This window comes from Plecotus auritus, assembly GCF_963455305.1.
Source record: "Plecotus auritus genome assembly, chromosome: 5".
Lineage (NCBI taxonomy): Eukaryota > Metazoa > Chordata > Mammalia > Chiroptera > Vespertilionidae > Plecotus > Plecotus auritus.
Window position 1 is genome coordinate 79,473,650 of NC_137776.1, and position 17,967 is coordinate 79,491,616.

At 38.5% G+C, this 17,967-nt stretch overlaps 1 protein-coding gene across 1 annotated transcript in view; it reads right to left on the bottom strand.

Annotated features, from left to right (window-relative positions):
• The window catches only part of THSD7B (thrombospondin type 1 domain containing 7B), an 885,792-nt gene that overhangs the window by 559,323 nt on the left and 308,502 nt on the right, over positions 1–17,967 (bottom strand). Inside the window, exon 4 of the mRNA XM_080669078.1 lies at positions 10,829–11,077. Within this exon, the coding sequence (XP_080525204.1) occupies positions 10,829–11,077 (249 nt within the window). The remainder of the gene's footprint in view (positions 1–10,828; positions 11,078–17,967) is intronic.

Consider the following 17,967-nt stretch of genomic DNA (forward strand, 5'->3'; position numbering starts at 1 on the left):
AACACAAATGTTGAACCTGGCATATAATAAATATTCAATAAATAATGATTCCCTTTCTTCTTATGTCCTTCTACATGTGCCTTTTGCCCACTCACTGCCACAGGAAACACATGCACACATATACACACACAATTCACATTTTATGTATGAGTATTTCATTGATTTTATCAATAGTCCTAATATTAGGGACTCAGGAATGTCATTGTGCAACTTCCAGCAACTAAAGTTCGGCAAAGAGCATACTAGTAAAAGAAACAATGTGAAGAAGTATAGCAAGTCACAGTCATCTGTTCGCTTGTTTGAGAGGAATGGCCCATGTGGTAGGAATTGCCTTTTCAAGTCATTTCCCATGACCGTATAAGAATTAGCAACGGAGGAACTTTAGAAGTCATTCTAGAGAAAAATGAAAAGGAAAGTTTAATGACTTTAGTTTTGTATAAGGTAACAAAAACCCTGTTGGTAGCTCATTAAGCAAAGACATACAAATTCCATTCACTTGCAAATGACAAATTCTCTAAAGAAATATAAGACATTTCTCACTGTGGCTCAGAGATAGCTTACCACTTCAGAGAAAATACCAGCCCAGCAAGTGGCAGAGGAGGAAGCATGCCAGTAAAGGACTTCTACATTCCTTTTTAAAATGAGGATCTTTTCATAGTCTTTTCTCATCCTTTTATCTTTATTTTTTCAAAAGCACTATCTACGTTTAGTGACAAATCACCCAGCAGTCATGCAAACCGGTCATCCTGAACTCCACCGACCTGGGAAAGTGTCTCCAGGATCTGACAGAATGAGACATCAAAGGAGTTCACTCTGCTCCCGGTTACTGGCTTTCTCCTTTAGAAGGCCTTGCAGTGATAGTCCTGCAGCCTCTGAACAACTTGGCTTTCCGGCCATCTGGGACACTCTCTTTAATGGCTACTAGTAAGTCTGTGTCAGAGACCAGGTCTTTTCCACTCTCTCTCCCAATTCAGATGCCTTTCAACACCTCATTTTGTCCTTCTGCTCAGGAGGGAAATTCGGGTATTCTCAAAGGCCAAAGCCCTGTCTCCTCTGAATGAGCAGTACTTTGAAATTGGTTGTGGAAATGCCTCCAGTAGAGGGCCATGACATGAATGAAATTAGATCACCCTCCCAGTTCCTTACCAATATGATTGTGTAGGAGCCATTTGCTCATGTCAAAGGGCTCAGCTGAACAGAATCCACAAGGCATTAACTTACTTGGGCTACTAAGGTATCATAACATATCCTCCCAGTTAACAAACAGTAATGTCTGCATGCTCACTCTGTGGCAGATTGGTCACTAACAAATTTAGGTGCATTACTTCATTTAATCCTCCTAACAACCTTATCAGGAAAATATTATTTCCCCTTTTAGAAGTGGGTGAATCGGCATAAAAGCTTAGTAATTCTTCTAAGATCACATAATTAAATAAGTGGGAGAGCAGGGCACAAAGTCAGATTTGTCTGATTCTAAAGCACATCTGCTTAATGAAATGACAATCTGGTAGATTAAAATAGTGAATGGCAAACCAATGAAAGCTAATCAGAGGATAGAGGTAGCAAATTCAGCTCTCAGCCTAAGTCACTATGAGGATAATCAAACGTTAGTCTGGGTCTGAGGAAGTGTTTTCTAGACTGAAGCAAAAAAAACCACAAACAAACAAGCAAACAAAACAAAGAAAAACACACAATAAATCCTCTGTTGGTAAAAACTAACCAATGACATTTTGCATTGGAAATAAAAATGCAATTTGAGAATATTTTATAGCCAAGCATTTTATAATCAGAGCACTGTGGTGACATAGGGTCAGATTTCAGTACATTCAATAAATAATTACAAGTTAATGAGAGAAACAAAATATAATCCAAATAAAAGGATCTATAAATACAAAAGTTGAAATTCCCACTAAAAATTATAGCAGACAGCTTTTTTTTTAATGCCCTTTCAAGGTCCTGCAGCCAAATTCCCCACATGTCTCAGTGCTGATTCTGAATCTTAGGAAAACTTGCCATCATCCAGTCACTGAAAAGAACTCTAGTGGCCCCCAAACCTCTGAAAAGGGGAATGCTGATAACTCAAATACTGAATACACAGGGAAAACAATTCATACAAGGACATTGTTGTTAACATAAATAGATGTATGACAGATTGAAGGCAGGAAGGATGTAAAAGTCAGGACTCCCTAGAAAAAGAAACAGGCCTGTCCCAAAAAAAGTGAATCACTTAACCATGAGTTCATTTGTCCTTTCTTTCAATAAGTAATTCTTGAGTTCTAACTATGAGCCACACACAATTTCAGACAATAGAAACACATCGTAGTGAGCAAGACATTGACCTTGGAAAGTTTATCTTCTACAGAGGCAGACAGAGAAATGCATCAAGACACAACATGGCCTTGGCTAATGCAGGGAAGAGAGATGAAGAGAGCTATTTCAGTGCCATGCCCAAAGTAGTCCTCACAATTCTGAATAAAATGACGGAGTGAGTACAAGAGTAAGTAGGCAAGCAATTTTCTAGGCAGAGAGAACAAAGATCCCAGGGAGAGAGAGTGCTTGGCATTTCTAGGAAAGTACAGAAACCAGTGTGATTGGGACAGGCGAGTCAAGATGAAAAGGTCATAGGAAATGAGGTGGGTCAAGAGCCAGGTTACAGAGAGCCTTGTCAGCCATTCCAAATACACTAGGAAATTGTTGGAAAGTTTTGAGGAGAACAGTAATATGATGATGCAATTTCAGCTTTAAAGGACCACCCTAACTACTGAGTGAGGTGGGAGAGAGGGAACAAGTTTAGAGGCTTTTGCTGGTCCAGAAAAAAGATAGTGGCTTCCACTGGGACAGTCATAGTCAATATGGTGAGAAGTGATCAGACTCTGGACATACTGTGAAGGTGGACACAACCTTCTAATGACTTCGATGTGGATGGGAGAGAAAGAGAGGAGTGAACAACGCTCCCAAATTGATTTTACTCTGAGTATTAGCAGCACGATTTCTTGGCACTAAATTATTAGATGAGGCAGCCCAGGAATGGGGACAAGAACCCATCATCAGGGAAACTATGTAGTGTAACCCTGAAATTCAGTTTTTCTTCATTTACCTCCTAGAATCTGCTTTCTGAATCATTTTTTCACACCTAAAACTCATCACCCAATTTCATTATATGTTCCCATATGTTTTAGCCTACCCCTAAGGAATGGTCAATAAATAAATTCACATTATACGTTATTAATATTAAGTATGTTACCATTCTAATGAGTTATATACAGCTTGAACAAAGAAACCAAGATTAAGCCTCAGGAAGAAATTGTCCAATAGTGGAAGTACATATTTCCATCAAGAAATTCTGGTTTAGAAAAGCCTGCTCAATGCCCTGAAGTTCAGTCACCCATGGTAGCCAGCTTATCTTCCTTAGGGTTTTGCTGGCTAAGCCAAGGAATCCCGTGATCAAACTATCTTCCAAGTGAAAGTGGGGAGAGGAGAAAGGGTATGGAATTAATTAATTGCTGTGAAGTAATGAGCAGCAATGTCCTAAATTAGCAAAGCCAAAATTAGAAAAGCAGGCACATTTAGCAACTATTTTTAAAACACCCCCCATCCTATTAATGTAACCTAAAGTGATTCTAATAGCAATAGGAAGCAGGACCATCAGAGTTTTATAGCAAGTTCTGCCCTTTAGAATGCAGGCTTTGTCACTTTCATAAGGCTTAAAGTTGCTTAAAAAGAGTAGATTTATTTTCTCCTAAAGGTTTGGACTCCAAGCAGAGTAACATGGGGTAGAATCTTAAGTAATTTAATGATGACAGATTGAAAGAATAATTGCATTAGTTAATGGTCATGTTTTGACTAAGCATGTTTTGCAAACACACTTGGATTTAAAACACTGGTGTGAGGTATTCAAATTGAATGTGTGTATGTTAAAAATTAGTTACTGCAGCATGACTAATTTATGATAATGTCTGTTGTTCTTTTAAAGTTGTAAATGCATTTAGAAAGAATTAACTTGTCATTTTTTTGCTGAACAGACAACCAAATAAAGGGAACCGATCAAGGTTTCTACATTTTATGCTCTAGTAATTTTTTTATTGAATAGAGTGGAACTATTGATTATGGAAAGCTACTCTGAAGTACAAAGCTCTTCGCTCTTCAGCAGACGGCTTTGCTAGCCAACCTCCACACATGTATTATTAATAGAGTTCTATCGCTATGCACAGCACTTAGCAGTGTGTTACCTTTCTTACACTAACAGGGGAACAAATCTTCCATCTGGGAGGACTTAAAGTGGCACAGTGGGGACTCATGAAACTATACGCATCAGCAAAAGGTGGACTCAATAAAAAGCATCAGTTTCCTTCTGTTGAAACACTTCATAACTTTGAAACAGTTGTTTATTTCCTAAAACAGATTCTCCTGAAGGTTCCAGTCCATGACCCCTTTACCCCTCAACTGCTGCAGAAAAGCTGCACTTTTTATGTACCTGGTGTTGGGTGCTGTGGAAAATGGAAGGATATAGAGAAGATGTGTTCGGTGATATACATGCTGTTCGGTTCTGGAAGGCAAGCTTTCCCAAATTTAGATCTGCACTCATTCCTCACCCTTTTCGAGCTACTCTTATAACCAATGACAACAGAAATTTTTCTTAGCTAGCAAGGCAGACATTTGTTAGCAAAAGCAAGGAGGTCACTGGGGACTACCTCAAGCTTGGTGTGTCCCTCTCTTCCCCTGAGAAGGTGTTTGCATTTGACCTCCTTAGTGATGCCAGCTTCAGCTGTTATTTATAAGAAATGGCTTTGGATCCTCCATACACACATATATAGTAAGTATAAGAATGAAATAAAGTATCCTGTGTACCATATTTTTCTAGAACTGTCCTATATTTGAGTATTCATTCATTCATCCACCCATTGTTTATTGAGCATTTACTATGAGTCAGGTACTTTTATAGATGCTATCCATTCTACATAAAGGAAAAATATAAATAAACAAAAATGATTTGTGGAAGCATTACTAACTATTAAAAAATCTTAGAGTATATGGTTACCATGTTCTGGACGTTTTAGTTTTTAAAAAGTATACTATACTAGATTCTTTTTTTAAAAAATATATTTTTCATTGTTGATAGTATTATAGATATCTCCCATTTCCCCCCTTTACTTCCTCCTCCAAGCCCATACCACCACCACCTCCAGGGCTTCACTACCCTATTGCGCATGTCCATGGGCTATGCATTTAAGTATGTAAGTTCTTTGGTTTATCTCTTCTGGTCCCTCCAACCCCACATCGAGGTATATCAGTCTGGTCCATGCCTCCATGCTTTGGGTCTTATTTTGTTGGTCAATTCATTTTGTTCATTCGATTCCATAAATAAGTGATATTTGTTTTTCTCAGTACACTGGATTCTTAAGATGAATAAACTAAGTGATCACAAAAGTAAAGTTTCCAGTTTCCCAAACTGCACAGTTTCAGGCTGAAGCAGATGGTGAACAAACATTTCTTCATGACATGTCACCCCCACACTAACTTTGTTCCAATGGATGAAGGAAGCCAACAATTTAACCAGCTTTTACATGCCCCCTTTCCCTTGGCTCTCTCCCTGGCTAAACTATCCATCTAAAAAGATCTGGAGAAAAGATGATTTTATCTAGAACATCTGAAATTGGTGCCAGGTCCTTAGAGAGAACTTAAGGAGACAGGGGCTAGTTTTACAAGGGAATTAAAGTAGCTGCAGGAGACTCAGAACTCTTAATATGAGTCTTCAGAGATTAACTTTTCATGAAGAATCTCTAGATTACCCATAATAAGAATAAACTCATCCATACCAGAAACAAGGAGGGGTGGATTATACGAGTTTATCTATTCAGTGCAAGACTCAACTATTGAAGCAATGTTTTACATACTGGCTCTTCAGTGCAGTAATTTCACACAGTCTATATAACACTGTCAGCCATGCAGCTTCTGCCTTGAGCTCTTTTAAGAGTTTCACTCTACATTGGTCACTGTCACCTTTTACTAGTGCTATCTTGTATTGTATTTCAAACTCTAAATGACCAGTTCCAAGGCAGAATAGTCAGTTCTGCATGAAATCTGTTGCCTCCTTGTTAGGAAGGTCATCTGAGATGCCACTCCCAAGAAGGATGTCTGCAGCTGATGTTTTGCAATATTCTGGTGTGCTACCGTGTCTTCAACCAGAATGGGCTCTACTTAAATACATGGGATCTGGAGTCAGAGCTGTTTCTGCCTCAGATCATGTCTAAGATCTCTGACATTAAATATTTTAAATATCATAGCCCCTGGGTCCTCTGACTTTCCTATGTTATCTAGTAAACAGGACCATCTGACCATTTATGGTCTTAGAATGCTTTTCATCTTCCTCTTAGTTGCATCAGGATCTAATAATTTAGATGTCAAGCAGAACATAGGAACCAAGGTTCCTTGTCTTTTGGTATTTTGAAATAACAAAGAATAACATAATGCCTAAGGTCTTAAAGGTCAATGGTAGAAGATAAACACATCAAGAAAAAAGGAGGAAAGTGACATGCAAATGTATTCCCTCTCTTATTTCTATCCCCACCCTTTAATATACAATTTGAGTGCTTAGTGTTATGTTGGGGGTGGAGCAAAAAATTATAAGTAGACTGTATAATGATGGAGGAGAGTGTATCTTGGCTATGTATGTCTTGGTCAACTATAGCAAACCCTTGAAACAAGCTTAAGGCTATACACAAAGCTAACTCCCTGACAGTGCTAAAATTTCCCAAGTTAGCACAACATACACTAGTCTATCTCCTTTCAAGTTAAGTTGGTTGCCCCAAGGCAACTTCCAAAGTATCCCTTTTATGGAACGATGCCTTAGGGACTGGCTTTCATAGTTTTTGAGTTAAAATGATGGTCTATGAATCACTATGTAGCACCAATGCTATGCAACTGAACAATATTCATATACAGAAACTAAAACCCTTTCTAGCACTACTCTTTTCTTGAAAAAATATTCTTTCCCAAATTACATAAATGGCAGATTTCCTTACCCCTGCACCCAAATGCTGCCTGTTCAAGTGAGGCTTCTCTAATGACCCTGTTTAATTCTGTACCCTGAGCTGACCCCCATCACAGCATCCCAGAAGCCTCAATCTTTACCCGGCTCTAATATCTTACCTTTTCCACAGCTCATACAAACATAGTTTATTTAATGTATTATATTTACTTGGTGTATCTTTACTAAAATTTAAGTCCCATGATGAAGAGGGAACTGTATTTTATTCTCTGATGTATCCCAAAAACTTACCACAGTGTTGGACACATAGAAAGAGCTCATTGTGTATTTACTGAATGAATGAACATGTGTCCTACAGCAAAGACGGTAGAAGGGGAAAAGCCAAACCACATTCTAACAGAGTTTTAAGAAACACTATGAAAAGTCATAGAAATGTACATTTACCTGCTGGAGAGAAATTTGGTTAATGAAATTGCTTGGTGCATATGAATTGGTCATGAATTCTGGGAAAGGAAAAATGGGCATTTTTGTTCCCTAAGAGATTTTTGCTTCCATTTCCCTTGTTCACAATGAATTTTAATCACCAATGTCAAAATAGAAACAAGTTTGTAGACAGCTTTTATTCTTTCCTGCGGTAGAGGCCACAGCTCAGATTGCAGACAAATAAGAATGTCAGCCAATGTTAATTTTGTTGCTGTTATGTATACCTTGTCCTTTCTACCACTAAGTGGAATCTTTAATTAACACATCATTCTCCCTAGAAACACTGATTGGTATTCAGTGAATTTTCAAAGATTCCCATTTCCTGCAAATTCACTATTTGAAAAGGTTTTAAAAAAATGTCAAACTCACCCTGGCCAGGTAGCTCAGTTGGTGAGTGTCATCCTGATGCACCAGGGATGTGGATTCAATCCCCAATCAGGGAATGTACAAGAATCAACAAATGAATGCATAATTAACTGGAACAACAAATTCATCTCTTGCTCGCTCACGCTCTCTCTTTCTCTCTCTCTCAATAAATAAATAGATAGATAGATAAATCTCTTCTAAAAATTTAAAAATAAATAAAAAAATGTTGTTTAATAACATCATCAAGTAGCAGAACTAGGGGGCCAGATTCATCACCAATATAATCTTTCAGCCTCTATTTTCAGATGTTGAGGCACAATGAAATGAAGATCAATAGAAAAATTCATATTGGGTACATCTTGAATAATTGCCATTCCCCTTTTGGTGGATAAATGATACATATGAATACATGTATATATTTATATGCACCCATATCTTGGTGTCTCTTCACTGTGAATACCATGAAATTGTCATTTAATGGAAAGAACACTAACTTCAGAGTCAAATGGCCCTCAACTTGAATCTGAACAATATCAATGTATATACCTTTTACTCTCAAAGTTTGCCTTTGGATGATAAACTGTGTTATTCTAAAAGATCTTTACAAAATCTCTGACTTTGTAAGTCTCAGTAAGTGTAGTAACTAACAAATGTGGATGAAAGTCAACTTTCTTTGTAATTCTCTTGACTTCCAAGAGAATTGTAATAGTTATCAACAAAGAAGAAAAAGTGGAGTAATGTCTATAAATCAAAAAACTGTTTAAAATATCTGGAAGACATCATTTCTTCCATGAAAAGAATGAAGGAAAAATTCATCAATATCAAGGTCAACATTAAAACCAATTCTATTCCTGGAAGTTCACCATTGGGAACCTTTCCATAGGGGAAAAAAGATTTCCAAATTACCCAGAATTAATTACCACAGTATGCCTTATACAGAAAGAGAGATTCTCCTTCTGAAGGAAATCAGAATACCAGCAAATAGCAATAATAAAGGTCACCGTTCACACTGGGACTAACATTTTACATATCTGGTATGTAGCTTTTTAACCTTCAACAAAGGTAGCATAATTAGACATATATATATATATATATATATATATATATATATATATATATATATATTGATTTCAGAGAGAGGAAGGGAAAGGGAGAGAGAAACATCAGTGATGAGAGAGAATCATAGATCAGCTGCCTGCTGCACACCTGCTACTGGGGATCAAGCCCACAATCCAAGCATGTGCCATAACAGGAATTGAACCATGACCTCCTGGTTCATGGATTGAAGCTCAACCAATGAGCAACACCAGCCGGGCTAGACATATTTTATTGAAGACTTAAATGTCTTAGAGAAATTGTAAATTTGTCCAAGGACACGCAGCTAATAAGTGATGGTGATGGCATTTTAATCCAGGTCTATCCAACTTCAAGGACAGAGATCCCACGTTTTATGCTGTTTCCAATACCATATTTTGCCCCAAAATTAGTGATTTGAAAGACAGGACATGTACTCAACAAAATGAGGGAAAAATTCTGTGAGATAATATCTTAATCTATAAAGAATTATGAAATGCACCTACTGTCTCTGCTTTTGAGGTAAAAATAATCAGAATCTAAGGGGTCATTGTAAGGACAGAAAAAAAGGCCTCTCCTTTTCTTTGCTGTGGCCTTTCCACAATTTATGAGAAGCACCTGGTAATTAAATCCCAAGATTGTTGGCTCCTCTGTGCAAACTGTAGAACAAATTAAGACTGCTCTCAAGGTTGCATTCTTGCATCTCCCTCCTCCCTGCTGTTTTAACAACTCCAGGATAATTTGCACCAAAGAGTCTCCAGTTAATAGAAAGTACCCTTCTCCCTTCCCTTCAGACAAGCCTCTTTTGAACTCTTCATAACATTTTCTCTAAGTATGTTTTACAGGCTGAGAAGTTGATAAAGAGACCGCCCTAGGACATTTGCTGGACTGTCTGCTGGAAAGCAAACTGAAACTTTTCAACACAACCTCCCCCACCTCCCATCTGATCAACTTCAATACAATTACCCTCCCTTCCTTATCACCTAGAGTTTGTAACTCACTACCCTTCCCATATCAACAGGTGATTTATTTCTACAAGAAGCTATTTGTTTTGCCTTATTTCATTTTTGCTGGGAAAATGATTCTCATATCTTAGAAACTATAGAAAAAGTCTATCTCAAATACCTGCAGATTTAGCAGATATACTTCAGGGCAGCTGTCCAACAGGAGTTACCATAAATGCATCCCAAACCCACTCTGAACAACCAGCCATGAATGATTTCTGTGATTAACAGACTGGGCTCATCATGAGCCAACAACACAAAGGAAAGCACACTGGAGGTCTTGTCCAAGGGCTATGTAGCCAGAAAAAATATAACCAATATCAAGATGTTAAAATATAGCTACTAATCAATGGTAACCGTATGTCCAACATCCTCTGGCTCCTGGGGAGCTCTGTAATAGAATACCACAGGATGGCAGTTAGGTCTGAAGACAGAAATGAATAACAAAAGGGGTACTTCCACTCATTAATTTTATAACCTCAAGGATTATTTAATCTCTCTGAGCAGTCATGTCCTCACTTGCAAAATGAAGATACTATGAATGGTTTCTTAGGTTGTTCAAAATATTAGGTATAACATGTCAGGTAATGATAACTAACAGTCATTGAGCATTTATTATGTGCCAGGTGATGAATGAAGTACTACTAGTAGAGATATACTAGACACTAGAATTTAGACACTTGCGGAAATTCACATAGTTAGAAAATCACAGTTTAAATAGGATTGGAACCTAGAGAATCGGTACCAAAGCCCATGCTCTTAACCTACTGTGCTATAGTAGCATGGAACTCTGCATTGAGTAAAGACTCAACACATATGAGTCATGGATAATGTCGTTATTGTAACAACCCTAAATCACGTAACATGATGTTTTATTGAAACCTGAATACTCACACCACAGGACGCACAGTACCTGGGACATGGCTGCAAACTTTCTCCTTCAACAATGCAGGCCTGTTTCTCCAGAAGTTCAGGGCACTCCTTTCCACCTCCAATAGCAATGTGCTTCACATTCCGGCTCCTGCTCCTGAATCCCGGCGAGAGGCTCCCTGAACGACACGTCTTGGAGCAGGGACCCCAGGAGGACCACTCAGTGGTCTCACAGTCTTTCGGCATGATGCAGGACTGGACAGTCAAAGGGAAGGAGTCTTTCATGCAAAGGCTAAAGGGACATAAGCAGAAACCAGTCAGCCACCGATTAAACCGATGCAACCAACACTGTGAAGTGCCTGTAATTAAAGAAAAAATTGAAATGTGGTTTATGTGTTCAAATTTGAAGATCTAAATAATGTTAGAGGCACCATGATAAAATATGGAAGGACGTGCATTTAAAAAATGCACGCTCTCTTTCATTTGAAACTGTGAACTTATTTCACTCCAGTAAGACACATATGTAGGTGAGCATATCTTATATTTATAATGCAGGATCGTCTAAGTGTTTCACCTAGGAGATAGCCTACAGTTACCATTTATTGACTGGTCCTCAGGTGGCACACACTGCTGCACTTCACAGGCACTTACACAACCTAATGAACTCACATATTTTTTTAATATGTTTCTATTGATTTCAGAGAGGAAGGGAGAGGGAGAGAGAGATAGAAACATCAATGATGAGAGAGAACCATTGATCCGCTGCCTTCTGCATGCCCTTACTGGGAATTGAGCCTGCAACCCAGGCATGTGCCCTTGACCGGAATCGAACCTAGGACCCTTTAGTCCGCAGGTTGATGCTCTATCCACTGAGCCAAACCAGCTAGGGTGTTGAGCTCACATATTATTATGGCTATTTATAGATGAAAAATTCTTGGCTTAGGAAAGCTAAAACATTGGTCTACAAAGGTAAATGTAAGCTTTAGAGTATTCAGCTATCCATTCTCTTAAGTACTAGGTTATTAAAAAAAACCCACAACAAATATAGGTTTCCCTACACTTTTAGGCTCTGAGCAGCAATTTCCTCATCTATAAAATTTGAGTGCTATCAAATGCTAGCAATCTAATTGAGAAACAGATAAAGAAATAAAATAATGTGATAATGTGATGAATTCAATATAAAAGCATTTATAATTCGTGATGAGGACAAACACTGATGAGGCAATGTTGGGCCACCTGGAAAGGCAGGGGTGGAGGTGTGGGCAGGGGGTTACTAAGAGAGGACATCTGAGCTGTATTTTGAAAGATTAGTAGGAATTTCTCAGGAACAGAAAGAAGACTAAGTTAAGAAAAGTGAATATTAAAGGCTTGGTATAACACTTTGTGGGAATGGAAACCAGTGGTATGGCATAGCTAGAAACACTGTTTTATAAGAACCAACTGTTACATTTTCAAGAATTTTGCAAGCCAGTTGACTTCATGTAAGTCACTTAAAATGGGCCACAGTGGGAGTATTTATACTACAAATATCAGCAAATGCTACAGATCAAGCCCCTGACACCTGCACCCCGAAGACTGGTACTTAAACATTTATAGGCATACTGCAGGAGGAAAGTAAAAGCCAACTTGTCAGTTGTCATAAATTTTTCAAATTATGAAGCATCAAGTACAAAGAGGAAAGTAAATAGATATTAGGTATGTGGGTTCTTCAAAAGTATGTCTGGAAAGGCTTCTTATCAAGGGCTAAGAAATTTGTATTTAATTGAACATTAAATAATTTTAAATGAAGGAAAACAGACTCACATAGCAAGGTGATATTTCAAATATTGATCGGCATACATTCCTTTACTTTCTTGGTGTTATCCTTTATTCAATCAAAGGTATCCTTTATTTCTGCGGGGGATGGGGAGGGATAATTTTGATAGGAAAACAAAATCAAAGAAAGGGCTTACAGCATCTTATGGAATAACTAGAGGCCCAGTTCATGAGATTCATGCAAAAGTGGGGAGGCGGGGAGTCCCTCAGCCCAGCAGTTGAACATCCTTAGTGCTGCTGCAGAGGCGGGAAAGGCTTCCGCCACCTCCAATGTACTCTGCTGCACTCACCAGCCAAGAGCCCGGCTTCTGACTGAGTGGCACTCCCCCTGTGGGAGCATACTGACCACCAAGGGCAGCTCCTCCGTTGAGCGTCTGCCCACTGGTGGTCAGTGTGTGTCATAGTGACTGGTTGTGCTACCATTCGGTCTATTTGCATATTAGCCTTTTATTATATAGGATGAGCTATAGACAGAGTTTGGTAATGGTTCCTCAGAATGTATCCATAAAAAGGAGAGAAGTATTAAAATGATTCTAAGTTTCTGACTTGGGAAAATATGTAGATAAGGGAGCCACAGACAGAGAAATTGATTACAGAAGGTAGTGTGAAGGGGGGAAATAACACATGTGGACCATTTTGGTGAACAAATCATAGTGAGACTTCTATATTAATATCCTACATGAAACCATGGGGAGTTAGTATGTCTTTCAAAAGTCATAATAATATAAGAGAATCCTTTGGTCCAGTATTATTTTGAAATCTATTCAGATCATATTTTTTTCCTTCCAAATGAAAAAGGCAATGTATACTTCATTACCACTACTCCTTCCAATGGGACCTTCTGGAGGCTTGGAATCAAGGCACACTGGGAAGAACCTCCCTTGAAACTATCCCACCTAATACAGAATGTACCCACTGCACAACATGCAGGTAGGGAGAGAGGGACACTTTTCAGAAATTGCTATTGACTGAGATGCCCCATCCCCAAGTCCTACCTCCAGTACTTCAGATGTGTCTGTAGATGAAGTCAATTAAGTTAAAATGAGGCCACTGGAGTGGGCCCTCATCTAATATGACTGGTGTCCTTATTCAAAGACATGAGGACACAGACACACAGAGAGGGAAGACTATGGAAAGACATAGAGAGAAGACAACCTTCTACAAACCACGATAGAGGCCCAGAAGAAACCAACCCTGCTGGCACCTGATTTTGGACTTTCCAGCCTCAGAAGTGTGAGGAAAGTAAGGCCTATTGTTTAAGTACCTAGTCTGTGGTAATTTGTTCAGGCAGCACTAGCAAACTGATACAGAAACTTAAAGCTTTTCGATTTGCGTATGTTTTTAGAAAGAATTTCAATTTCCAAGGTGGACTTGCTTCTTCCTTTTATAAAGAAGGTCTCACAGTATGCAATTCTCTGTCTACAACTGAAGTGGTGGTTTGTTTCTTCCCATTTACCAACTTTCATTCTCTGTTGCTCTGAACTGGCCCATGCTACTAGACCAGTGGGATGAATAACAGGACTCCAAATGTACAAGCACTTGCATGGAGTTGCTGGGCTTATTCAAGTATTCTTGTGCTTTGGGAAAGGGCTCCTAATTATTGGAATTAGAAAGGGGATATGTTCTGTTGATTAGATATTTACTTGTTTTAGTGTTATTTTTCACTAACCAGCCTCCTTAGTTTTAAAAAAAAAGTAATCATAAAAGGTATCACACAGGACCCTGGTCTAATTTGATCCATGAGATTCCATTTTACTAGAATATCGAATCAGAATTAAATTGTGAATCAGATATATCTGGGTCCTGAATTTTGTATCACATTATCATGACCTTAGTCTCTTGACTGCTTGGTTTCATGACTGCAGGGAAAAACAGAATAATAAAACATGATCTGCTCACACCCCAGAGTTGTGGTGACCCTTAGTGTAAGCAAAATCACCTTGTAATACACCAGGATGGGGAACGTCCAGCCCACAGCTGTATGAGGCCCAGGAAATCATTTGGTCTGGCCCTGCCAAGGCATTAGGGGTGAGTTAATTAAATGTTTGACCAAATGCAGCAGGCTACATTTTAAGTTGATAATTTAGAATGGTCTGCAAATGATGTTATAAATATCTAAATGGACCTTGGCAAGAAAAAGGCTCCCACCCCTGTAACTAAAGCCCCTAACAAAGATTCTTGTCTGCAGCCAGAAATGGGATGGACCCTTTCAGAGAAGATGGTGTACCTTTTTAATAAAACAGACATATTTGGTTGATTTGTCTTTTCAAGAGATGCTACAGTAATTGTACCTACTTGACATTTACAGAGTTCATTGTCATTTATAAATTACTTTGCAAGTATTCAATTGTAAAGAAAATTGTGAAACTAAAAATTACTCTAGTAATTCTTACTTCCTCTGGAAATGTAAGGAAAACTCTTTACTTACAAAATAAGGACAGGGACTGTTATAAGAAAAAAATCACCAGAAAAGTACTCCCACTTCACTAAGTCTTCAATTACTACTTTAAAATAAAATTAAATATCTTGAACATTCAGAAAAAAAGAATAATATAATAAACTAGAGGCCCGGTGCACGAAATTTGTGCATGGGGGGGGGTGTCCCTCAGCCCAGCCTGCACCCTCTCCAATCTGGAACCCCTCGAGGGATGTCTGACTGCCCATTTAAACGGGCAGTGGGACATCCCTCTCACAATCCAGGACTGCTGGCTCCCAACTGCTTGCCTGCCTGCCTTCCTGATTGCCCCTAACCACTTCTGCCTGCCAGCCTGATCACCCCCTAACCACTCCCCTGCCAGCCTGACTGATGCCTAACTGCTCCCCTGCCAGCCTTTTTGCCCCTAACTGCCCTCCCCTGCAGGCCTGGTCCCCCCCAACTGCTCTCCCTGGCAGGCCTGGGTCCCCCCTAACTGCCCTTCCCTGCAGGCTTGATCACCCCCAACTGCCCTCCCTTGCAGGCCATCTTGTGGTGGCCATCTTGTGTCCACATGGGGGCAGCCATCTTGTGTGTTGGAGTGATGGTCAATTTGCATATTACTCTTTTATTAGATAGGATAATCCTATTCTTTATTTAAAAAGGACAACATCTCATTCAGATTTCATTAAATAAATAATTACAAATTTAGGTGAAATTTCCTGTGTTCTTTGCAATCTCAGTTCCATCTATTTCCCCAGACATAGCCACTGTCCTAAAATGGATTTGTATTATTCTCTACCATGTTTTTATACTTATAACTAAATATGTATATGTTCATAAATAGCATGGAGCATTCATTGTTTCACATGTTTTTAAAACCTTTGCTTAAGTGTTGTTTTATTATACATATTACTCTGGAAATTGTTTCCCTCCCTTAATATTATGACTTCTAAATCTATCTATCTATATAAAACCCTAATATACAAATCGACTGAATGGATGAACAACCAGCAGAATGACAGGCAGAATGACCAGTTGCTATGATGTGCACTGACCACCAGGGGGCAGACGCTCAACACAGGAGCTGCCCCAGCCCGCAGGCACTGACCAGCCAAGGTGAGCGCAAGCAGGGGCCCCAATCACCTCGCTGGTTGCCCCACAGATGGGCCCTGATCGCCGGCCAGGCCTAGGGACCCTACCTATGCACTGGGCCTCTAGTCTATGTTGATAAATACAGATAACCATCATTCATTTTTATTAGTGAGTCACATTCCATTGTATATGTATTCACTCTCCCATTAGGGCACCCTTTGGTCTGCCTTATTTGTTGCAGTTCCACAGGATTATATATTGAAACTCCTTTACATGTGTCTATTTGTTACACACATGTATGATAAATGTTCCCTAGTATGTTTGCCCAGAGTTTTGTGGGGAAACACGGGACTTGGTTGGAAAATCTGTAAGGAGGATTCTCCGAAAGGTTGGGGGCCTCTAGGGGGACTTTGCTGGAGGTGGCAGCCCCTGCCTTGACTTTTCCAAACAAGTCCAAGCCCCTGTGTGTTTTGCTAAAATCTCTATGTTTAGTCTTTTAGACCTGACCTTGTTGAAGCATGTGAAACTTATCAGCATGTGATAAGCATGTGATACTTACCCTACTGATAGTATTTAATAGTTAATTTTTAGTTCAAGCTGTTGTTACAAAAAAAGCCTAAGGAGGCAGGCAATCAAGTCTGTTTGCTCCCAAAGCAAAACAGCCCCTTAGCCTTCTCTTTCACAGAAACGTGTGTCAGAGTAATCATTCATCTGTTGCTCAGGGTCAGTCCCAGCAAAGTGGTGTCCCATGTGACAAGTTAGGAACACAATGAAATGTGGTGGAACCCTCAAAAACAAAGAGTAAGAAAATGAAAGTAGTAACTGCACAGTAAGCCATTGGAGCCCGCTTGGGACTTCCAAATTTGAGGAAATTGATTCTCAGCTAAGAAATTCACTATCTCTATTATGCTTCTTAAGAATGTAAGTATGTTTTCCATTGGAAAAATAAGCCTATTTCTGAAAGTAAGGAAAACAAAAGGTTTTTCCTGTATTTGCCTAGGAAGCAATGGTTTTATATATATTATTAAAATGATTATGTTATGTTAATCAGGAAGTTGATTACTTTAAGTAAACAGATTACTTAATACTGTTTAATAATAATAATAATAATATATAATAATATAACATATTTGACTACCTTCCCAGGGTTTGAATTTTTTAAGTTTTGCTTTCTTTCCTTATGAAGGAAATTTTATTTTAAGGTATATGGGAAGTTCTGTCAAATAAGGAAATAATAATTATACTCTATTTATATGTGCATATTAAATAGATTCTAATATGCTTTCATTTATAACTAATTGTTGTAAGTTATAATATTGTAGAATATTGTGTTTTGCAGAAAGGACAAGATTCCATGCCATTTTCATTATAATCAAATCAATAATCATATAATTTTAAATTTCTTCTCATTTGGAGACAGTCACTGTTTTATTGTAATGCATTTAAAAAAAAGTTACATTTTCTGAGGGATCCATAGAAAGGACTCCGATTTATTTTAAGCTACATATCTCTGAGAATAAACTTTCAGATCATCCCCTTGAATTAGATAAAAATTATTAGAATTCTATTATCTAATTTATAGAAATACTGTCAAGAAAAATCAGGATAAAAAGAATTTAATTATAGGACTAAATGAACTAAAAATAATTGTAGTTTTGGTAATTATTGTTCTCATAGCAATGTGTTCGTTTGCATGAATCTAATAAGAATCTGAATTCATCATCACAGGACATAAGTCAGTTTCCAATTGTGGTTTTATTAACCAAAACATTGCTGAAATGTCATGTCTGAGAGAGAGACATTCTAGGACTCTGGATGTCACCAGAAAGCTCTAAGGAATGAAGATTGACTTTGAAGCC